The sequence below is a fragment of the Chamaea fasciata genome, unplaced genomic scaffold (assembly GCF_029207755.1).
Source record: "Chamaea fasciata isolate MVZ Bird 193981 ecotype frontalis unplaced genomic scaffold, bChaFas1.0.hap1 SCAF_9, whole genome shotgun sequence".
Lineage (NCBI taxonomy): Eukaryota > Metazoa > Chordata > Aves > Passeriformes > Sylviidae > Chamaea > Chamaea fasciata.
In genome coordinates, this window is record NW_027094094.1 from 20,678,711 (window position 1) to 20,703,616 (window position 24,906).

At 43.9% G+C, this 24,906-nt stretch overlaps 1 protein-coding gene across 9 annotated transcripts in view; it reads right to left on the bottom strand.

The window, feature by feature from the left end:
* CAMK2G (calcium/calmodulin dependent protein kinase II gamma) overlaps positions 1–24,906 on the bottom strand; it is a 117,963-nt gene that overhangs the window by 33,298 nt on the left and 59,759 nt on the right. For all 9 annotated transcript variants that reach the window (XM_066191448.1, XM_066191443.1, XM_066191446.1 and 6 more), the window contains exons 4-12: positions 15,924–15,978; positions 15,282–15,347; positions 12,386–12,458; positions 9,123–9,225; positions 8,163–8,246; positions 7,194–7,288; positions 4,522–4,644; positions 3,332–3,415; positions 2,632–2,674 (exon numbers count right to left, since the gene is read on the bottom strand). In XM_066191448.1, the coding sequence (XP_066047545.1) occupies positions 2,632–2,674; positions 3,332–3,415; positions 4,522–4,644; positions 7,194–7,288; positions 8,163–8,246; positions 9,123–9,225; positions 12,386–12,458; positions 15,282–15,347; positions 15,924–15,978 (726 nt within the window). The remainder of the gene's footprint in view (positions 1–2,631; positions 2,675–3,331; positions 3,416–4,521; positions 4,645–7,193; positions 7,289–8,162; positions 8,247–9,122; positions 9,226–12,385; positions 12,459–15,281; positions 15,348–15,923; positions 15,979–24,906) is intronic.

A 24,906-nucleotide genomic window follows, 5' to 3' on the forward strand; every position in this document is an offset into this window, starting at 1 on the left:
CAAGGCACATAGCAAGTAACAAATTACTCACAAAAGAACAGAAACTTTCTTTGTAAAAAGCAAGAATTTTTGATGGGCTAAAAAGAGAGAGAGTACTGCTACAGATTCTTTAGGACTACAATTTGTCACAGGCCTACACAGTGAAGAAACTCCCTATTACAAAATGTGACACAGGAGATAGTAATGGCAAGAAGATTAAAGGAGTCTTCTCATATTTCCTGCAGATAGTACAGTCGTGCCTAATTAATTGATACTGAGGTCACATGAGCCTTCATTTTCCTCTTTGTTCAAAACATCTGTGAAAGAAGCTTTTAGGAGATCTCATTCTCAGGCAGGAAGAAGCTTCTCTCTTCATAAATCTAGTCCCGAGTCTGCTGGGAATGGGACTTCTAAAAACCCACACAATAGTGTCACCAAATCTGAGAAAATAAAAACCCCTTAAGAGCTTTAGGGAAAGAAACAAATATTATTGCAGAACTCTTCAAGGCCAGTTAGATGCCTCTCATGGTAAGAAAAGTCTGAGTTCTGCCCAAAGTTCCCACACAAACTTTCTAACTCATTACTTTCAGTTAGCATGCATTTATTCTTTAATTCCAGCAGACGTATCTACTTCAACTGCAGCCAACTAGAAAACCTAAGTAAATTAAAAAAAACTACAATTTTAAAAAAGTCAAGCTCATATTACACTGCAAAGAAAACAGGAGTAGATGATTTCACCCCTCTAAAAACACATAAAAACGTAAGGAATTGCTACTCTCAACAGAGGCTTTGCATCTAAATTTCTAAAATCTCTCTCTGGACAGTTTTTCTGACTCTCTCATGCTTGGAAACACAGTTTATATTCAAAGCAGACCTCGGTGACACTGCAAACCCTGCACTCACTATAGGGCCACCTAGGATTTCCTTTTCTTCAGCTGTTAACTGAAGTGGATCCAGCAGCTTCAGCCCTTGACACAGAGAAGAATGAGTAGAGCAAGCTTTTTCCTCCTCAGTACTAGCTCAGGGATTAAGTGGATGTATAGGTCACAGACCATTAAGGAGAACCGCTCTCTCCGGCATTTCATGTAGTCAAAATCATAGCTGTAAGAGATTTTCTTACCCAAGCACTTCTGCTGTTTCATTGGAAGTCACAACATTTGAAGACTAAAAATTAATCTAAAACTTCTGTTTATTAAAAAAAGAATAAAACTCCTGTCCATTTCAGAATCATCAATTAAGTGAAATAAAGACGAGCTGTGTAAATAGAACAAAACCAGTTCACACCAGCAGAAGGCTCAAGAAAATGTTTAGCTCTGTACAGGCCTGCAGAAATCCTGTCATTGTGCCACAGCTCCTCAAACAGTTATTTCAGAATCAATCTCAGAAAACAGTACAGAATTTTAAAGTCCTGTAATAGCACGATTGTGGGACAGATAAATGGATAAAATCACTGTCCCTTTTAAGGCCAAACTATGAGAAAAGCAGTAAAAATAAATTGCAGTAGATACAAGTAATGCTGACATATTGGCACAGGTCTACCTGAAAACAAGAACCAAGAAAAAAAGGTTTGGATGTTGCTGAGGGTTGGCCCTTAATTGTAACATGGTTTAACTTTTTTTTTTTAATATCACCATACGGAAGGTTAAAAACGCTGCCTTGAGTTCACAGAAGAATGTATACACGAATGTGCACTTTGTATACTGGGATGATCATTTCACAGAGGTTTTCATTCCAATTTCAAGTTTATTGTAACAATATCCAGAATACAAGTATTGGTATCCACCATTAGTAAATTGCCAGATGAAATTAATATATTTCCATCATTGTATAATCCATATAGCAGACTTCCACTTGAAAGCAGCTGTAGCCAGGTGCAATAAAAATCTGACTCATGCATTCAATGATTGCTCTTTTAAAAGAGAAAGAAAATTACAAAGAGGGTAAAGAAAACAAAGATCCCATAAACCAAAAGCACTTACAAATAGAGGTTTTCCACCCAAATGAAAATGAACACAAATAAGACTGCGTCACCTAGGTGTGCCGAGCCAAGACAATAATCTTCCAAAAAGCATGGATTTACATGTGGAGATTTGCATTTTCAGTAAATGCACTACGTAATGCAGTTGGGTGGGAGCCAGACTACCAGCTATTAAATTTAAAAGGAATGAAAACCACTTCTGAGACTCCAAGAAGGAAAACTAATAGCTAGACACTTCAGACCCATTTTTGATGAGTAATACAATACCAAAGAGTTCCTGTCCCTATTCTCACCAATATTACTTCCCTGTCCCTGCCTCAGATCTAAAGGAAACACTCCTACCTAATAAGAGCTCTTCACTCCTGGTTTATGATGGGAAAGCTAACGACACCAACTAGAATTCTCACAAGTAATTTGCTAATAAAATATCATGAGACAATTATGGAGGCTGACTTCTGTTTTGTACCAGAGTACAATACCACGTGCTCCTCTCCAAACAAATAATTTCCTATTCCACACTGGTCACCAGCCCAGGTGAAGTGATCACCATTACACCATGACGAACTGAAAGCATGTTTCCTCCCCTCTTACTTGACCCCAAAACGGTTAAAATATTCTCCAGTTCACTCACACAAAACAAAACCAAGGAAGGGATGGGAACACTGAGGACTTACCTGAAAAATTCCGAGACACAAGCATCGTTGTGAGGATTGCACCCTGTGGGGAAGACAAAGCAGGGAAAACAGAAAGTGCCATTTGAGAAAGGGGCTGGGCTGACCCACGGAGAACACAATGCATCAGTTATCAATGCAGAGGTATTCCCACTGCTACCCTGAAGAAGCCCAGTGTACCCAGGATTCCCAGGTGTGGCTGACAGGCCTGACAAAGGACCACCCACAGTCCTGCCCTTCTAGAGCAGCAGCTAGATGCCAGGCAGGATAGCCTAGGACATCTGAAATGGCACTAAGAATTAAACACATAGCTGCTTCCTAGATTTCACACAGCAGAGAGCTGCTTGGTGCACAGGCCAGAGGCTTTGCCCCAGCTGCAGGCAACTGGTAACACTAATTCTGGAAGGTGCAGAGTGTTCAGAACTAGAAGTCCCAGAACTAGCTGCTCTATTTCAGCTCGCTGGCAGAAAATAGCAGGGGTGAATATGTAGCAGAAGAGGCATGGGAAGCTTAGAGTTTGGAGAAAGAAACTACCCAGCCCCTCAGTACACTGCTTCAGTGCCCTGTACTGGAGGACCACATAAGATACTTACTCTAACACTGTGTTAGTCATGAAAAAAAGTACTAGGAAGTTGCTAGGAAGGCACTAACCTCAAATTCAGAGAACTAAAAACAAACTTAAGGCAAATTAAGATGTACTTACCTTTAGCTTCCTTCTAGCATTGAACTTTCTCAAGCATTCCACAGTCTCCTGCCTGTGCATCATCGATGCAACAGTGGATCGTTGCTGAAAAACAGGAACAGCAGAAGATCAAGAACATACCCACACCAAATCAGCCAGGGAAGTTCATTCCACTTGCACACAATCAAGACATTCAGGCTGACATGGCCAAGCCTCTCCCCACTGCATGGCTGCAAAACACTGCAACTGGTTCATCACCTGAGAACTTCCATCAAGACACATTAAATCAAGGTGGGCTATGACAGGACTGCACCCAAGAAACTCATGATTGAGAATCAGTCCTCCCTGCCTTTCAGGCACATCAGATTTAAGACAGTATGAAGACAAAGCGAAATGAACAAGCATACCCATGGGGAACCCAGTTAGAGGCACTACAGAAAAGACCTGCATTAGCTGCAGCTTGAAAGAGAAACTTCAAGCAGTAAGGGACTACTTGTGAGCAGCAGCCTCCCTGGACACGGCAACCCCCTGAATGTAAGAGGCTGACTAGCAGAGGCCCTGGCACCTTTGTACCAGCATTGCAGAAACAGATTCTCAGCATGAAAGAGAAAAGATTATGTATTTCTACTGAACCAATACAAAAAAATGAGCATAATCTTCATGCAGTGATGCACATCTGTTATCCACAGCAGACTGGGATCCTATCAACTGCAAAAAGACAACTTCCAGAAGTGTTCCAGCCATTAAGACCACAAGAGGAAATCAGAGATTGATACTGCCAAGTATTTAGAGCACATGAGGAAGCCAGTGACTAATGTCAAAGTAGCTATGGCTCTTGCATAGAACCACAAGCCTGAATTTCCTTTATGAGGATAGTGGGTGAATTTCTAACCTGGCAGATAAGTGTGAATAAAGTCTCCACTAACTTTCTCTTGCTTGGAAAAAATTCTGCAATACCCAAAAGAACTGTAAACTGTGCCTGTATTCAGCTAGTTTCATGGGAAGTCTCTGCTTTGATCCTATTGTCAAAGGGATTTTTTTTTTTTACTACTGCGGCAATAAAAACACCACAGCATGACAAAGTTGGCTCGTTGACAGTCAGCATCCAAAAAAAAAATCATAATCTGAAATATTTGAAATACACTCGGTCCTTCCTGACACGTCCATTCAAGGTAAACCACAGATCAACCTGGAATAAGGAGAACACTTACACAGACCCATGGGTGTTTGAGAGCCTGGTCAGCTGTGATGCGCTTTGCTGGGTTTATCGTCAGCATCTGGTTGATCAAATTCTTGGCTTCAGGAGTCACAGTGTCCCACTCGGGTGATGGGAACTAAAAGAGGAAGAAGAACAGATGATGAACTGAAGAGAAGTTCTACTAGCAGAAGAAATTCTCTCCTGTTACACAGCTGAATTCCAGCCTTTGCCCTTTTGATACCAGGGCAAACACATTTGCAAAACCCACCAATTTTTGTGAAAACCCATACTGAACAAAAATCATCCAGAATCCAGCAAATGAACGGTACCAGACAGCAGGACACACCTGTATCATTCACCAGACATAAGCAAGAAGATTAAGAGTTTAAAAGCCTTTGAGGAATCACTCAGACCTTTGAATTTCTTTCACACTCAACAGTTAAAAAAGTAAAGTCACACATCTTTTTAACTGGGTTCTTACATGAAAAACACAGGCACTATCTTTTTTTATCCCACCTGTCTCTTTCTTCAGCATGCTAAAAGCTCTAACACCTTATGGAAAATCACAGCAAAACTGCACGAAAGCAAAACCCACTAACAGAGAACATCCCATCAGGTACACTTTTCCCACCAGAAAACACAATATCCTGGAACAATACCAGTCACTTAGGTGTAGCAACCCATCAGCAAGTTGTTAGGAACCACCTCCCATACCAAGATCATGATGTGGGGGGGGAAGAGAGATGTAACAGAAGCATGAAAACAAAGAAAATAATTTTATATATTTCAGCTGCTGATCATCCATGCGGGGTAACTGCTTTCTGCTCTAATTCCAGTAATGCTAAAGATGAGATATTTACACCATCTTGTAGAGGCTTGCATGTGGTATGGATGACAGCATGCTGAGATTAAATCCTATGAACCTACTGTACAAGTACAGGTGAACTCCAGAACACAAATATGCTGTTGGGGTAAAGCTCCCTGTCTTTAAGTGGGACAAAAAAATGGATTTATGCTGAAAACATTTCCTTACAGTACTACATAATTTAAAGTTTAATCCATCTTTTTTTCCTCATGCTTTTTTATCGCTTTACTCAGTTGGGTCATAACAATACACCTGCTGTATTTGATTTGCATACAATCTCATTTCTGCATTTGCAGGCATCACTAAGGCATTATACAATTTGTTCTGCAAACATTGCAAGAGGATACTCAAAAATCACAATACTGAAGTTTCAAGCAAGGACACTTTGCCCACTCCTGAACTCTGAAATATTCATGGTAATGTCTTGCAAAACCCCTACCCAGCTGCAGAAAGTAAAAAAGCAAAGAAACAAAAAACCCAAAAAAACCCCCCATCACTGTTTTCACTGTTGCCACTTCCTCTCTGGTCAAGGGAGAACAACAGACTGGTCCTGTGCATACAGGCCCCTTGGTGCTGGGTAAGGACACCAGGGGCAGGTGCATCTGCAAAATGTAGCAGTTTTCTATCAGGCAAAACGAGGGAAGAATTTACAGAAATCTGTTCACTAGAGAGAAGAATTCAAAAACAACAGATAGATAAGGAGGGACCAGGCACTTCACTCTTCATGACTTACAGAAAGAGGTATTTAATCCCTGAAGTGCTTTGAAAATCCCCTTTGGTATAATTAGTGCAAAACCACTGCAAATAAGAACAAACAACAGAAAAACCAGAGGGGCAGCAAGGCAAGAGAAGAACACAAGTCCATTTAAGGCTATCAGGTACAAAGACATCACTTTGCTCACTCGGGAAGCCACTGAGCTAGGACACAGGCAGACCTTTGCTCCCACCAGTACAGCTGCTCTCATGGTCTCAAGCCCAGAAGCTGGGAGGTAACCAGCAGATGGAGTCCAGCAGAACCCTCACCTTTTGGGGTTTTATTTTTGTTTAATATAAACCACAAGACAGCCTATAAAATGAATTCCCCAACTTCCTCTTGATATTCATGCCCACAGGCTTTGAGCTAGGATTTCCAGGATTCCTTCTTCCCTCTCAAACCTCTCCTGACATGGAAGAATTTAAGTCAAACATTAAAGCTGCAGTACCCAAATGACATTTTATACCACCTTTGCTTCCCTCAGTACTAACCTCCTTGCTATTCCTCTTTCAGGCACCTTTCACACCTCAGTTTTACCATGCTCTAAGAAGTGTTCCATGATCTGCTAGGCTTTTTACCAGAGCCTCCAACCCAATCCACCACAAAGCCACCCCTCCAATGGTTCCCACCATTCAGTCTTCTCACTGGGCTCCACGCTTTCCATGGACTACAGCACAGAGGAATAAAAGACCATAATTTAAGCTGTTATTCTACAGAATACATCCCCATACTTTTTAACAGGCCTTGACAAAGACAAGTTCCTTCATTCTATCTTCCCTCTACTCCACTGAAAACATTGGCATTACAAGAAGACACCATTTCCCACCCTCTGCATTTCCCTAGCAAGTGCCAATGTTCTAGTGCACACTGTGGTGCTTTCCACATATCCCTCAGCAGCCCCAGACAGGACTGCATCCCAGGCAGTGAAGGCAACGAGGTGTATGAGCACGTCAAACGCCATTTTGCACAGAAGCTTGGGGCCTGCTGCTGGACGCCAGGTAAGATAGTGCCATGTTTTGGATGGCTTCTACACCCATGCAGGTACTCAGCAAGAAAGTGCCCTTACGTCATAGGCTCCGGCTTTGATCTGCTGATAGAGTTTGTGCTGATCTTCATCCCAAAAGGGAGGGTACCCCACTAGTAATATGTACAGAATCACTCCTGGGAGGGAGAGACACAGACACACTATGGTTAGGCTAATACGCCATTTATTCCTTCAGCCCCTCTTCCTTCCCTCTTGACAATCCCCAAGGCAATGATTGCTCAATATCTTCATCTGCCATTGTATTTAGCTTTCTGAGATGGCAAAACACAGTACAAATCTGTCATCTGCTGAACCTCACCCTGGCACTTCATGTTCAGCTCCTAACAGCAGTGCCAGGAGCTAGAACGAGCTGCACAAAGTCCTTCTATCCTCCTCTGGCTACCATGGCTGGAGAGCCACAGTTCCCAGCTGCTCTCAGAGCAAGATGAAGCCACATCTCCTAGGGTTCCTAGGCAGCAAGGGACGTTTTAGGAAGGACTCTGTTTTTAGATGCTTACTGTGCATGGTGTTGGGACAAAAATGACAGTGACAAAGCTGACACTCTTGGCCTGCAGGGAGCCATTTAGTCCATGTCAGACAACACCGATATCATAAATCTTTAAACTTATCGGTCCCAGATACATTTACACTTACTTCTTTTCTTTTAGAAAATCATCCCTCTTCAGTATTTCATCTTCTACATAGTTAGTGTAATAGGAAATTGCTACCAGTTATCTAAACAACTGACTCTTCAAAGCATTGACAGGTCCTATCTCTTGAGTCTCAAACATCTGATAGATAACCTGAGGAAAAGATTAGGAGCCAGAATCATATGAGTTCAGGCTCCAGTATTCATTTCATCCACACAAGGTGCTTATCCTCAATTGTGCCTTCATGTCTCCACCCAGTAAGAAGGAGCACTGTGCACCCTCCCAGCAACAGGCTACAAGGAATCACTCTTTTACATGGAATGATGTTGTTTAAGTGTAAAACATTTTGTCAGAATCTTACCACATGCCCATATATCCACTGGTTTTCCATAAGGATCTTTTCTTAAGACTTCAGGGGAGAGGTAGCCTGGAGTACCAGCAAACCCTGCCAGAAAATGGATGACATAAAGTACTTACAGTACCCAAGCAGAAGAGATCTTGCCATATCACAAAATCCACTAGTGGTAACTAACAAATTCCAAAACCTCTCTCCCTCGCCCTTCATCTCGTATTTGCTAGAGCTGTCTCTTGGTAAACCAACAGAAAGAGGCAAAAAACTCCAAAGTAAAGGAGAAAATCAGATGGGATCCAGCGCCTGTGTATTGCATGAAAAACAGACAAGTAAGAGGGACCATGTCAACCGGCTAGGCACAAACTTGTATGCCAGGTCTTATATCATTGTTACATGTAATGGCTTGGAGTTTGAAAACACAAGACACAGATGGAACACATCCGATTGTGGAGTGGTATGGGGACACCAGGAGAAGTCATTTTTCCAGAATCTCTGCAGCATTGTAGAGTCTCAGAGCTGATTTCTGGCCTGAAAAGGTCTCATTTCTAATTGTGTTTTAGCTAAACAAAGATAAGGTCAGATCCAAAAGTGCCTGAGGAAGGCTAGGTCAAATGCATTTCTGTAAAGTGACCAAACAAAATTCCAGATGTCTGCACTTCTGTAGGAGCAGTAGGAAAGTTCAGATCAGGGTCTAAACTTAACAGCTGCATTCATCTCTGACACTAGCATCTACTGTAAACTGAGAAGAAAAATAGAGAAACACATAGCCATTTTTTCTGTCTTTATCAGTTTTTCCTCTATTGCACCTAGTATTGTGCCTAAGACCCAGAGGCTGTCATGCTTGAAAAAGAAACAGTCAAATATAGAGAAGTATGCTGGAAGAGCTGAGAGAAAATACTCAGGAGGATGCAACTCAACCAGGCACCAGAAAACAGGGGAGCAAAGCTGGGAAAGCTCAAACAGTCTTACCAAACCAGGCCTGCTGCTCTCCCTGGACTTCTATAGCCAGTCCGAAGTCAGCCAGTTTGACAGCAGCACCCTTACATTTACTCGCTAGTAGTAAATTCTCAGGCTGAGGAGAAGAAAGAAAAAAGAGAGTAAGAATGAAAGACTGACATCCTTGTTAAAACCTCTCACCTAGTATCCACATCACTAAATTGCACCTGCTGACTGAATTTCGCATGCAGAACAGGTGAACCTGTTCAGGTGAAGACACAGTAACAGCAACGAATGGCCTTGACCTAGAGTGGCAGAAAATTGTCAGGTCGAACACAAATCCTCTGGTTCCTCTGTGGGAGCCAGAGCCTCTTCCAACTCAGCCCATACATTACATGCTGACACCAGAGGGCACTGGCAGTACAGTTCCTGCAGCATTTGAGCCAAAATTCGATTCTGCCCTCCTCAAAGAGGATAACTGGGGGGAGGGGGAAGGGGAGGGAGGGAAGAAGGGAGGGACAATGCAGGAGATACAATCTGCAGTGATGTTTCTCCCCTTGAACATTAGACAGTCCCCAAGGCACTGAAAAAGTAAATATGATGCTAATAAGGGCTGCCAAACACACTGCTGTAATGTGGGAAGGCATCATCTGGCTAGGCAGTAGTTTTCATCCCTTACAGAAAAAGTCTCAGCCTCAAACTCGCATAAGCAGCACAGCAGTGAGTATTTTTGTAAGCAATTTTTTCATGCTACACATTTACAGCAGCATAAAATATTCTGTCTTGCTACTGCTGCCATCACCTATACAAGAAGCAGCGATGTCACTTTTTCTGTGTGGCAGGAAAGGGAGACAGACTTTTGACCCTCACATTTCCACCTTGAATGAATCTCACTCAAACCATAATTCTGTTGTGTTCCAGCAGAGGACTTCAGCAGCAGGCTTTACACAACTCCAAAAACTGGACTGAGAATTGGCAGCTTCCTCTGAAGCACCAGAGCAGCTAGTTACATGGAACCCCTTGAAACCCCAAAGTCTTTAAGGTGATGGCTATTATGGCTTTGCAGGAAATTCAGCTTGAAGATAGGCAGGTCAAACGTGGATAGCATCCTATTCCCTTCTCATCTTTTGTGCAATTCATGTCAAGTTGATTTTTTAACTGAGCAGGATGGAAGCCTGGAAATCCAGAAACGGGAACTTGTCTCAGTTTCACAAATGTGATAAAGGTCTTTCTTTGCAGCCTGCTCACTATTTTCACCCCACAGCAACTCTTTACCCCTGTTCTGCCTGACAGACACAAGTTGCTTTGCTCACTCATCCGTCTTAAAGTACTGGGCATGTGCCTACTTCTGCTTTGAATGAAAGGAGAAAAGCCTTCCTCAGCACAGTCCTTGCCATAAGCAGCATGGAAGGAAGGACAACCGGGTCTCAATACATTTGGATGCCACTGGCTCTTCACTATATGGCAAGAAGAAAAGATTGTGGTAATCAAGCTACAGTAATAAAAATTCACCGCTACAAACAAGACCCTAAAGCAATCAATGAAATATTCTGAAAATCCCTCCCAGCTCCAGATCGCACCTGGGCATAGCTTGACTAAGAAAGAGCAATATTTAAGACAGGCTTGTGCTAGCTAAGCACTTTGTAGCTCTATTTTAGAAGCAAACACCTTAAGGCTAATTGTGCTTATCCATGTGCATGTTTGCCAACATATGGGTTGTCTCAGGTTTCACATACTTTTTGGTGAGGATGTGAACGCACTCCCTAATTTCTTACAGTCCCTATGGGCAGCTCAGTGTTTGACATTCTTTAACAGTATGTCAGCCAAAAGACAGGCTTATGAGAGTGTGGTGCAAAAGACAAAACTTTACTTGAAACAGGCTCTGCAGTTATTACACGCTGACCCTGAAGGCCAAGCTTTTGGAAAGGAGCTAAAGATTAAATAAAAAGCATAGGAACTTCCATTGCTAAAAGGAATGGTTACTCCTCAGGCCTGGATAGTTTCAATCAATCAGAGCAAGCAACAGAAGAAACATATTAACTACAGCAGGGAGTGTCTAGCAGCTGATAAATTCTGAACAAGTTGCTCGCTTTCCTACAAACAAAACTTCGGGAAGGAAATCGGATTATATTTGAACACAAGGAAAACTTCTTCTGTACTGAAAACATTGTTGATTTTCATAGACTCCCTAACTTTGGGCAGCAGTGCCTCTTGGATATTGCCTTCTCAGGAGCTGGTGTTGGGTCTAATAAGGAGCAGCCACAGTCCACAGTAGATCATTTTCAATTTTTCACAGTGTAGTGAATCAGAAGGTCAAAAGTGTTGCATGGGAGTTTGTCAGAAACACAAAGGGCTCTCCACTAGATCAAAACACCAGAGGAACAGCTTGCAATGTGCTTTTACCACACTCTCTGTAATATTTTTCTACTTTCCCCCTTGTACATTGTTTAACAAGCCCAAACCAGCACTAGTAGCAGGTGTCATCCTGCATTAATTTAACTGGACTGCTGGTGACCATCACCATTCCCACTTTAGACAGAGAAGGCTCCAGGGCGTGCAGACTTTCCTGCACAAATCTCTTCATTCTGGAGCCTGCCCAGCTCCCAGCATAGCTGCCCAGTGTGGGGAATTTAGGTGACTCCACTGTGGAGGCTCAGGGGCTATAAATGTTACAATGAGTCAAATGATTGATTCATCCAATCTTTAACTTGCCATCAGTTTTGGTTTTAGATTAAAAGTGCTTCTACCAATGAGAGAAGAAAGAAATAACACAAAAAATTCTTGTTGAACATCTCTGCCCTAGCGCAGTGGCATGTGTTTGGCAACACTGCAGAATAAAAATACACATGCTCTGTGCAGACAAACTCATCCTGGCAGATTGAACAAAGATTGCTCCGGGTCTCTAGAGATCTCTTCAATCACAAACTAGAAATGTCCTTCATTATAATGAATCCTACCCAAGTTTTTCTGGAAGCATGCTTCTCTCCAAGATTCACAACTACTCCATCCTGGAGCTGCCTCAGAGAGGCTGAGAGCTGGCAAGGTTTACAAAGACTGAGAACTTCCTTGGGAGTTCAGCACACCCTCTAGCCCTCTAGAAAGCTCTGAAGAAGAAAACTTGTGCTTCAGGAACCCCTGAACCCAGTTCAAGTAAAAAATAAAAATCAAAAACCAAACCCCAACCCCCCCCCCCCCAACAAAAATCCCTGCCAGCTGGCAACACAATATTCCTGTCTTGCCTCTTCCAATGAACCCCTGGCTGCTCTCCTCAGACCACAGCACAGAGGAAACATTACCTTCAAGTCCCTGTGCACGATATCATGCTGGTGAATGTGATTCACACTCTCCAGTATCTGATGAATACAGTGGCTGCAAGATAAAAGGGAGACACACACAAAGTTATGCACACACATATAACATCTCATGCCAGAACTATTTCCCTAACTTTTATATTTGTACTAGGGGGCATTCAAGAATGCTGAATCTCTTCATCATGACCACTGGATGCCACAGCTAAGCACCATCACAGCTGAACAACCCCAGCCTCCCCTCCCCAGCAACAGGATGCCAAACATCCTTTCTGTAGCAGGACCACAAAGCCTCTCTCCTACCTTCCATCATTTCCTTCCTTCCCTTCCCTTCCCGTCATACTAAGCCTCTCACTTGTTCCTTCAGCCAACAGTGCCCACCCCACACAGAACAACCAAGGCATCCGAGTATCTTCAAACAGCAGCTGTAATTGTGCAAGCAAGACCAAATTGCTCCAGGAAACATTCCACTGGGCTAGTCCCGAGCAAAGAATAAACTTTGGGAGCGCAGCAGCCTCCCCCAGCAAATGCAGGATGACGACGCCTGGGCGCCTGCCAGTTTGCAAAGCTTTCAGAGCAGCATCTCAAGCACTTTATATACACAATGTGCACACACACCCGCTTGCTGGGTGCCTTTTAAGTACAGATCCCACTTAAGGGGTTAGTAATCTGAAAAGCAGACTCATTCCGTTAAGTGCAGTGTGCTGCACTCCCCCAGCTCACAGAAAACCCTGTCTGCCATTCCCACTGCTGTAAACCACAGGGACAAAAACAAGACGTTATTTACACCTGTCGCATAACGACAGCGCAATCCACCCATGGGTGAGATTCCAAGTTGGAACCATCTCTTCTACTAAACATTTACTTGGCTCCCAAGGGTGAATGTGGAACGGAATAGGGATTTTGACAACTATGGCTGGGCAGTAAGCATGCAGATGTAGACAACTCAGAGAGGTCTGTGTCCTCACTGCAGGATCTCTCAGACCCTTCACTGACTTCTACAAATCTCACAGGAACAAATTTGAAATGAGTGAAATATTTGAGGGAAGGAAAAAAGGCTACAGGAAAAGATGGGAAAAGGGTGAGGAAAGGAAGAAGAGAGGAGGTGCAGCACTGTGTATTTGCTACCCCCACCCCTCTGGAGCTGGCAGTACGATCCTCACGGTTGGAATCCACGAAAATCTCCCTGCTCCCAAAACAAAAATGTATAATTAGAACAGAGCTGAGTCTGAGTGAGAGAGATTTTCTGGCCAAAAATGGCAAAAGTGTGAGGTGTCCCAGGCGAGCCAAACACGGCAGATTGGCACAGACCTCGCTCTCTCAGACTGCTCTGGAATTCAGCACAGCATGGGGAAAGAAAGGGAGGAGTTTCACTCTGTCATCTTGTGGGCACTTGGAGACCTGACCAGCTGACAGTCAGAGGGCTGAGCACCCTAAGGAGGGCTCACAGAGCAACAGACAGTCCTCCTTTTCCCCTAACCCTGCCATAATTTTCCTGAGCAGTGTCAGTCACTGACAGCTTTTGAGCACTTCAGGGAACAGGCACTGGCAAGAGGAACAGGGGAAGAGTATGATTGATAACCTCAAAACTTCCCAACTTCAAGGCACAGTGGCATGTTAACTGTGTATCCGTCTGAGATGCTGTGCCTACAAGATCTGTACACCCCACTGAAAACATCCATGGGGCTGTCAGACCTCTCTGCCAGGAGTTCCAGCAGAGCTGATGAGTTCACTGGCCTTCCAATCACCAGATGGCTCCTGGCAGAGCACGCAGGGCAGTGCCTCATCTGAAAGCCTGCAATGCCCAGAAGACAAAGGCCGTAAATGAACCATGGGGAAAGCAAATAAGCGCCTGCAGACTCCATCGGCAGTTCTTACACCAACACCCCAGGTCGTGCTCTCCTTCCTTCCTTGCACTCAGTATCATCTTCCTCATAGTACTGCCTACCAAGCTCAACGTGCCTGCCACAGTACCCACTACTTCCTTCTTACTCCTCTCTTCTCACAGCTCCTCTGATTTCTGCTTCAGCAGGGTTAGTATGGGATAAGAACATGACTGCAGAATAAATAGGGTGAAATGTCACCACTGGGCCACTCCCAGGCCATACAAAAGCAGAACAGGAGTGGCCTAATCCCGGCTTTGATTCCAGATGCTGCATGTCCAGCAGATGGATGGGTCAGACAACACCCTCAGCTACTGCTGTACGTAACATCCACCCTGTATAAACAGGGACAAGCACGTGCCACTTCAGGAAATTCACACGTGGGAGAGAGGGGACACGTTCAGGAACAGAAGGGCATAACTCTAAATCTTTTTAACATTAAAACATGAAGGTTGCTCTCCCATATTGTGCCGTCCGTCACCGCACTGACCAGCTGACAGTCAGAGAGGGTTTCCACAGAAACCCAGACTTCAGAGCCCCCTCTCCTCACTGCCCTGTAAACCATTACCTAGGCACAGGCAAATTGAACAGACCTGCCCAACAGCTGTGGCACATCACTGGAAACCCTGCTAGAAGAAAAAGGCCAAGCAGGGGACACCCTCACAGCTCTCCTTTATGTTTGATCAGTAAGGACACACTGTGACCACCCACCAAAAAGGCCAGGTAGACAAAGCCGCTGGCAGTGGCTCTCCCAGCAAAGAGCACAGCATCTGCAACTGGCAGAGACAGCAATGTCTGCAAGTGGGCAAGGGTTAGAGCTGTTCTCAGTCAGGCTGTCTGGTGACAATAAGTTCATGCTAATAGCAGGAAGAGGATTTGTTTTATCCAGACAAGGGGCAGAAGTGTTAGAACAAAGCCACACGCAGATCAGCGGTCAGGAAACTCATTCCACTTGTACATGTACATGGAACATGCATGGACGAGTCTGGAAACAGTCTTACCTGGCATCTGCTTCACTGTAGTATTCTCTAGCAACAATATCCTCAAAGAGCTCCCCACCAGTAACCCTGGAGTGCAAAAGAACAAAGGATGTTACACAGCCCATGCTTGTGCAGTTAAAGGCTGCACAGGATGTATATGGCCACCCACCCGGGCCCCTTGCCACACCTGTGTGGGAAACTGGTTTACAGAGGAGCCAGGGCACAGCTCCACCACCATGGCACCAGCACTGGTGTATGCACACGGCTGAGCCCCTGGACTGCCTTTTCACCAGCAGCGTACAGGACACTGCTGACACACTGCGCAGGAATTGCCCACACACCTCTGCTGAGCTGAGTGTATGCTGAGCTTGGGAAGGACAGCCCTCCTCTGACCCCCACTGGGCTGCCTCAGAGACAAAAATCAAACAGTCTCCATACACAGGATAGACATTCTTTGCCATCCCACACTTACACCTGCGCCAGGAGCCTTCCTGGTCTGTCCCCACCACACAGTCAATGGATTTTTGTCAAACAGGCCAGAGGTATTTACAGGTCTCAAAAGAGAAAGGGAAAATGATACTAATGCAGGTGCTTTTTATTCCACTCTTAGTCAACCACCAATGTGCCTGCATCACTGGTGAAGCATCAGAGACAGACACTTACAGATCAAAGACGAGGTAATGGAAACCTTCTTCTGAAATACTGTCATGGAGTCGCACTGCAAAAACATAATCAAGAATTGGAGATTTACAGAGCATGCAGCAAATATGACACTTCACAAATCAAACTCATGCACACAACCAAGTTCTTCCTCAACCCACTCAGTCTATTAATTCCCCATGCCCTATACTCTGTGTGCTCCCTAAGCAACCTATTTCCTTCTGTTATCTCAAAGGAACAGATGGGTGTCCTGCACATACATTCACCCCTCTCCAGCATCAAAACAAGCTCTGAGTATCTTTGACCTCCTGTTTATTCTTCCTCTCTAATGTTTTAGTACCCTCCTTTTACATATGCCAACTTTTTCCTATGTGATCATTTTTCGGCATCTCTCCCAATCCATTATTTCCGTAAAACAAACCTTTTTCCGAGTCCCGAAAAAAGCTCTCAGTCCATAAATTGACTTCTGACCATACCTGCATGTCAGAACCATTGGTCTCCTTTCTGCCATTTATCTGTAAGGCTCAACGATGTTCTCTTCTGTTACTTCTTTTTCCTCACTTCATTCTGACTTACACTGCAAATCCTTACCCAAAATTCAGAATCAGTTTCTTGTCTCATTTTTCTGACCTGCTTGTTTTCAAAGACATATTTGATCACATTCTGCTTCTCAAAATTTCACCCACCTTCAGCTATCCCTCCTTAATTCTGCTCCTATTGTCTAAATTAACTTTCATCTTTGACTGTTCCATGTCCCAGGCCCATGATGGGCCACTATCCCCTGATATTTTGGGATCTCTAAGGTTCTGTTCTCCTTTCCTCATGTTAAACACAGGCAATAACCATTGTATCTATGCCTCCAGCACGGTGCCATTTCCTCTTGTCTGAATCAAAATCTCCATTTCTTTGACCCTTGTTGGATACCTAGGCACTGTTGTAACCCAAGAGGAGAAACTTCATATGGCTACATAAACCCTACTTTCTGCTTTTTTCCTCTGCTGCAGAACTTCACTCTTTTCCCTGCCAGTCAGTCACAAGTTAGCAATTCTCTTTGACTCAATTCCTAAACCTTCACATTGTGACTAGAACAAGACATCTTCTTCACATGACTATCTATAGTCTTTGCCTATTGATTTACCCAAGGAAAACAACTAGCTGAGACAAGACTGGGCCTCAGTCACTTTAACACCTTGTAATTGAGTATTGACCAAAGTAGCATTGACCGTTCTCATCGTTACAAGAAAAATCTCATTATCCTGCTCTGTCACTTCAATGGCACCTTTGCCTCTCTTCCCTACCTTCCACTCTCTTCCACATACAATGCAGGTGACCTGCCTTGATGATCCCAGCATCATGATTTCCTCTCTGTCAGTATCAAGAAGTCAGTTTGCACCTCTTATCAGTGCATGACATCAGCTCCCATCACTGTATTGGGAATGTTTCAAACTAGCACTTGGCACATATGGAACAGCTTTTGCACATGTCGTCAGGGCTCTTCTCCACTCTTCCTTGCAGCTCTCCTTTGTTAAGGCACTCTTCCACATGCATGCAAACACTCAGACTCAGAAGAGAGAGTAGCACAGATGTGCAGAGACCACTGCCAGTACCCTTCCTCAGAGGATTTAATTCTTTCCTTGTTCCCATATTTTTCCTCCCTTTATCTACAAGCTCTCTGACTTGCTCCCTTGGCCAGTTTCCCTTCCATAGCATTTCTACTGCATATCAGACTGCAGGGGTTCGGGAGGAGCACTCCATCCAGCGAAATGCTGCGAACAAGCCAGTACAGCGTTCAGGTGCAACATGCTGTTCCTAATGCGTGAGAACAGACACATCACCCTGACAAACCTACGTCCCATAAATCACTTGCTGCAAACAAAAAATTCTTCCAAGTAAGCAGTTTTAGTTGGGTTTGTAATACCTTTATTGCAACACAAATTTGTGTTTACAAGAAAACTTGCCTCCCGAGCACTTGGCAGACACTAGCAGAGGTGGCATAACAAAAATACAAGTGAGAAGAAAGGTATTTCCTAGAGGAGAAGATTTCCATTCAAGATTGGAAACGGGATGGAAAGCAGCTGAAAAAGACACTGGGATTTCCAGTGCAGGGCAGTTCTCACTCCAGTGAAGACTGCTTGAGGTGAAAGCAGGACAAAAGCACATCAACAAGAGCTGAAGGCCAGAACACAGGCAAAAGTCTGCGGAGAGACCTTATGAACAGATGGAAAAACTTGAAGGAAAGCTGAATGAACTAACAAGGTCATGTTTGGCGATGCTCAGTGGGCACGAAAAATCATTCTCCCTCCTCTGGCACCTGAATGGTCGATCGCCAAAGCACTGCAAGAAACACCAAGCACAGAGGAGAGTGGCATGAGCGATACCACGATGGAGGAGCACAGCCACCAGCATGCTGAGAACAGCGGCCTTGAAAAAGACATGCAGACATGTCGGCAGGTAGAAATGAGAAACAGTGAACGATAAACTTTGACGCAAAGATTCGGGCAGCAAATTACATCAGAAAATAAAACACAAATGAGCTGATTGGCGCTATTTCTTTGTCCCGAGGAAAGCAATTTTGTCAGCTACATTATGAAAAGGGAAGGAAGTAGCAATTCAGCTGGCAGAGACTGGCAGAGGCAGCAAAAAGAGCCTTCAAGGACAGTAAAACACTACTTGCATCCTTAGGTGAGGAACCATGACAGGACGACAGATACAGTTCATAAATACTGATGTTGTGCACCACCCCAGGGCTGCACAGCAAAAGAAGGCCTTGAAGGCAGGACATAGGTCATTAACTTAACAAGGGAGCTGCCTCCTCACAACAGCCCACATTGATGCTGGAACAAAATCTGCCTGGAATTTCATCTGCTGAGGTAACAAAGCTCAGGGAGTAATGGTAGAACAGCAGAATCCAGAAAAGCTGTAGGAAAAACTACACTGGGTACCATCACCTTGCACAGGAAAAATTAGTGACAGCTCAGAATAGTAGGCTTTAAGTGTGGAGGGAGACAGCAATGAGGGAAGTCAGAAAGGATCAAAAAAAAAAGTCAGAATATACCAAAACTCTTGCGACTCTTAATTCCAGCCCTAACTTCATACTGATGCAAAGAAACAAAAGCAATACTCAGTAGCAGAACAGAAATAAAACCTTTCAGTGTCCTTTCAGCCTGAAGTTTTGCTTACCTACCCTCCTGCAGAGCCACAAGAGCTTTCCTGACTAGCAAGAAGACTGTAAAGGACAGCTCTGAGGCCATGGTTCACTCTGCTGACATGCGAAGTTCAAACGCCCTGCTTTCTACTACAGTGCTAACATCCCTAACTAAGGGATGATTAGCTTAAAAACATGACCTGCCTTCTCCAAAACTATTCAGCTAGTCCATAAAATGGCACATATTCAGAAGTAACTGAATGATAAAAAACATTTTAAAAGTTTCTGTGTCTCCTCTCCACTTTAGTGGTTCACAGATATGATCCACATTGTGTGAGTATTGACCATGAAGACACACAAACATCAGGAAACATCTGATACCTTCACTGCCCAGACAATACAGCGCCCTCTCTGCTTAAAGAAAACCTGTGCAAATGTTCTCTACCTGAAGGCAGAACACAGGTTCCTGAATGGCCAGTTCCAAAAGCAAAACTCAAGTACTAGGCTGTCCTCTGTTTCAAACATCTTCCCATGAAAAGAAGATCCCATTTCTACCACAGACTGCTGGTCCTGGCACACTGTCTAACAGCTCCTTTACTAACACAAGTTCAGCTTTGACAGAGTGGTTGAGCAGAGCCCACAAAAGCTGCTCATTTCTGTATAACCTGTTGACAGAGGTTATGAGAGAGTGAAGAATATAATTATGTGGAGACACCAGCAGCCAAAATCCTCAAACCTGATTATCCATAATAAGAAAAACAGAGAAATAAAAACAAAAGTATTCATCCAGTAAAACTTGTCCTCAAAAATATTACAGTACTCTTTTTTTTTCCTCTCATCGGGGACCAGTGATCCATGTGTCTAGCCTGGCAGGTTACACAAATGCACACATCACAAAAAGAGTCTCAAGTCACAGCAAGAGGGAAGTTGCACAACAGTAACAGTGTCTTTCAAAATACGACCAAACTAAAAAGAGATCAGTATGTGCAAAGGAAGGTCATCTCACTCTATTCACCAGAAGATGAGGTAGATTATTTCTATTAGCTGATTCTGTTACCCAGAAGCAGCAATTCAAGCCGTATTTCCTTCCTAGCCAAACACTTTTAACACAGGGATTCTTAGAGATGTGGGAAATTAGACCCTGCCAACACCACTCACAGCTGGAGTCACCTGATGACTCTTCCCATTCAAAGATCTCTGATGGATGTACTACAATGGTTAGGTTCACAAGAACAGACAGAGAGGGGAGGAAGAAAGAAAAGAGAAGCAAGTCAGACAACAAGGCACTGAATCAATCACAGGATATGGTGAAAGACCTCACCCAACCCAAAGTTTTTATTCAGGAAAAAAAGAAGTTCCCATCCACACACAAAAAAAGGTTTTGTAGAGTTTACAAGCACATCTGATTTTGTAAGACTGACAAATCTTACAGATAACTTTCGAAATAAAACCTAAAAAACCCAGAGTACTAGTAAGCACTGCTAGAACAAATGCTGTCCAAAGGAGCAGCATCAGTTACAGACTGGTAGGTAGAAACCTTTCCAACAAACCAGCTGCTCAGTCAGCAGAAGCGAGCATCACTACTTGGATGATATCTCCAAGAAGCACATAGATTCTGGAGGAATAAGCAGAGGTTTCAATACAGCATCTTGATGAAACAATGTTTTCAGCAAGCCACAAAGAAAGCCAAATTTTTTTTTTATGTATCTCCTGAATCTGGTACTGCAGTAGTACTCTGCCAAGGGTGATGAGAATCTGCTATTCAAAGCTGTCCCTCCACTTTTAAATGCACACATGTAACTGCACTGTTAAAGAGCTGTGGGGCATCACAACACACAACCTAGCTAACTGCTTCTTCCCTCAGTCCCTCAGGATAGTCTTCTCCTATGTGGACTGATTTTACCTGTATAGGGACCATCTCCCACAACGCTGGTCTTTTGGAAAAGTAACTAACAACAGAAAAAACAGCGATACCAAAAGGCTCCCTTTCCCCAGAAGACTCAGATCTTCAGCACACCCTGATGCAAGTTAGGCCACGTTTTTTTCTGTCTTGTGTGGGTGTGTGTTTGAGGTCCGAGGCCCTAATGCAATCCAGAGCATTTGCAAAGAGCCTGATACCACACTGAGTGGCTCAGGGGGACGTGCTGCGGTTACTGAACCTAACAGCAGCTGTGTACCAGGAGTTCAAGCACTTTCTAAGAACATCTGCTGTGAATATTACTTTTCCCTGCCTGCTGTCTTCAGAGTCTCACTGGAAATCTTGCCTCAAGAACAGAACTTCAGGCTGCTACTTCAAGGTGTTTCAAAATCCTTGTGCACTTACATTTTTTATTTTAGAAGGAAATAATACTGATAAGCTATTATATTAAGGAGAGAAAATTAGGCATTTTAGTGAAAAACAGCAATGCAGTAACAGTCATGCCAGGTGGTTTGCATTCCGTGCCTGAATGAAGTGACCCTGTACAGACAGCCTCAGCTCTCTGATGCCTGAGTGTGATACAAACCAACTGAACATAAGAGGAAAATCTCCTTCATAACAAACTGCATCAGCCTAACAACAAATGCAAATTGCTGCTGAGTCACGCAAAGCAAGGCTCTGTGAATGCAGAAATTGAAGTTAATCATGAAGAAATCAGAAAAGAGCTATAAAATTTTATAAAAATCCACCCGAACTACAAAAACATAAGACACTGGAATGCAGCAGGCATCTCATCTTTAAAAGGTCATATCTGAAAGGCTAATTGGTATTGGGGTCACAAGCACAATATGCCTAGCCTAGCTTTGACCCACATCTCCCTTTCACTCTGTCCAGTGTGCTGAATATTATTATATTTTTACTCTTACGTCAAGCACAACAGGCCAGAAGCATTTATGCTTGCCACATAAGCCCCAGGATGAACATTCCCTGTATCCCATATCCACAGGAAATAGCAGAGCGGGGCTGTACAGGGGCTTAGCCCATGGTTGGGGCAGGCAAGCTCTTGTTAACACGAGGTGATTTCTGGCAGCCTGCTGCAAGGAAATATCTTATAGCAAAGAAGTTTCCAAAGTTACAACAAAATGCAAGTACAGAAGAAGAATTTCACAGGACAGTTCCCAGTATCCTCACGCAGCAATCACTCATTTCTGCTTAGGAACTAAGGTAACACGGACTGAAATCTGCTTGCCCCTACATATCAGTGGTCCTTGCCTGGGGAAAGTGTTCAAGCCACAGGTAATCTTGTCTGCTAAACCTTGGTTCACCGATGCTCCTAAGTGTAAAGCATTTGGATAATATGGGCACATAAAGGACAGTATCAGCCAACTCCCTCTGCACCAACAGACAACGAGTGCTGTGTTTATGCAATATTTAGGGCTCTCTAATTAAGTTGCTGGTGTTGCAGAGCCAATACAAGACAATGCAGAGGCTTATGGTTGTCTCATGGGTCATGGTAATTGCAACGCAGGAACTCTTCCATGCAGCCTTAGTAGTGCAAACTCAAAAGTGCTCTGGGATCTTCTGGACTGAACCATGTTATTTAAACATCAGCCACTCACTCATTAGGAACAACCACAGTTTCACTTTTCAGTAATTTTCAACCGGACATCAGCCTGTATCATGGAGAAATGGAGGAGGTAGAGATACTGCAAGGGTATATTTCAAAAGACTCTGCATACCAGAAGAAGCAGAATGAAACGGGAGGGTAAAACCTACCTGATGTCCTCTTCCATTGATAGCCTGCAACGTGCCAGGAGGAGCTGAAACTATAGATACAAATACACATGGCCTGACAGACTGCAAACTGAGCACTATCATCCATGGCAGCACAAGTGACAAGTGAACTGACGCAGATGGCTACCACCCACACTCTCTGCTTCCCCAGCTGCTCACCAGCCTGGGCAGCCAAGATGGGAACTGTCCCACCATCTCCAAGCCTGGCTGCGTGCCAGGACCCTTCCTGCACGGTTCACATCACTCAGAATGTCTGTCCCACACGGAGCCACCACCAACCTGTAGTCACAGCTCAGCTCCCGTCCCAGCTGTTTCTCTAATTACATTAAACACGCAGAATTCAGCTGCAGCTGCTCAGGCTGCTTCCAAAAGGACTCTCCTTTTAATTAAAAATTTGCTATTAAAAAGCATTAAATTGTGTAATGCAAATAATCCTCTAGAAATCATCTGTCCCAGCAGCTAATGACCAGCTCTGGGAGAGCAGTAACCAGCCGCAGCAGGACAGTTAGCTAACAGGACACAGCGGGCTGCTGTTCACCAGCCCCTCGGAAACGTGCTCTCCTTCCCTCCTCTCCCAAACCTGACACAGCGAGGTCATGGTATGCTGGACATACACCAGCTCGCTATGAACTCCCCAAACACACAGCACTTCAACTGCAGTTCCAAAGTTTTGGAAAATGGAAGAGAAGGAGGATTTGTTAACACTCTGCTCAAGTTCAGGCAGAACCAAGTTGCTGCAGGCTCTGCAAAGAATGGCAAGGAACAGTGCTAAGGAAATGAAAAGGCCCAGAAGCACAGAGGTGGGTTTCCTGCCCCCCTCACCACTGTTCTCACTCTAACCTTTTTAACTCTCCAGCCCTAAAAAAGGAAGCTAAGGCAGTGGCCCGTTGGGAAATTCCCTTAGGCACAGAAATTCACAGCCTAGAAAGGAGTTACAGGGAGAATAGTACCTTCCCTGTTAAGAAGCCTGCCTTTCTGCAGAGGTAAAAAGCAAAAGTAAAAAGAAAAAACACCCCACAAAGTATTTTGAAAAAACATTGCAGTGCCAAGTAAATGTTATTTTTCCTTTGATTTTATAATGTCTGTATTGAAAAGCTGAAGTTCACCACATGATACGTAACATTTAGAATGCCCTACTTAAACATTAGATGAGCCAAAAGAGTGCATTCACAGGAATGTTTCCTGCTCTCCTGATAACAGTGCAATCATGACCATCCAGAATTGTTATTAATAATTTCCTATTAGCCACATAACAGATAAGCAAAGTACTTCTGATAACCACTAGTATTATATGAGAGCATTTTCTAAAAACACCCAAAATAATAACAAGCCAACTACACTGGTGTCTCAAAGAAAATATGCAGAGAACATTCACTTTATTAACATTAATAAAATACAGATAATGGCCAGGACAAACTTTCGATCTCTCATACAGCGCTCTGCATCTTGGCATTTCTGCCATCAGGGATGAATCCGTGCAGGCGGGTGCTCTGCTCTGCCTGCCATCCCCAAACCTGGCTGTGTGTTTTGGCCCTGACCCCTTGGCAGGGACGTGGGCTCCGCTCCAAAGGCCGGCTGCCGCCTGCAGGATCTCACCAGAGTGCAGCCACCCCCTGCTCCCACCAGGCCTCGGGCAGAGGGAACCCAAAGGAGGCTCCCTCCATTCCTCAGTGTGGGGGCGAAGGGAGGGAAGCAGGGGAATCCTCCTCTGATTTTTGCAGTACCTTTGAGTGCACAGAATCTGGCCCTCGTCCCACTATTTATTTTTTTAAGGGATTGCTTGCATACAGATAAATCTCACAGCTAAACAGATGAATAATGGAATCCAAATATGTCTCTAGTACAGACCAGAGAGACATACAGAATAAATATAACCCCTGGCAAGGAAAAAATGCAATTATTACTCCCTTCCCAAACTGAGATGGATTATGGAGAAATGGTTTTCTTAAAACTATAGGAAAAGCTATAGGAAGAGGTGGCAGTAAAAGAAGAAAACACGCAGAGGCAAATAATAGTGGAAGAATTAACTGTGAAAATCAGAATGAGAAATGAAAAGGTGGAGTACCTGGGGTTTTGGGGAGCATTCTACTAGGCAAACATGCATGGACATTCACCTAAGTCTCTAACAG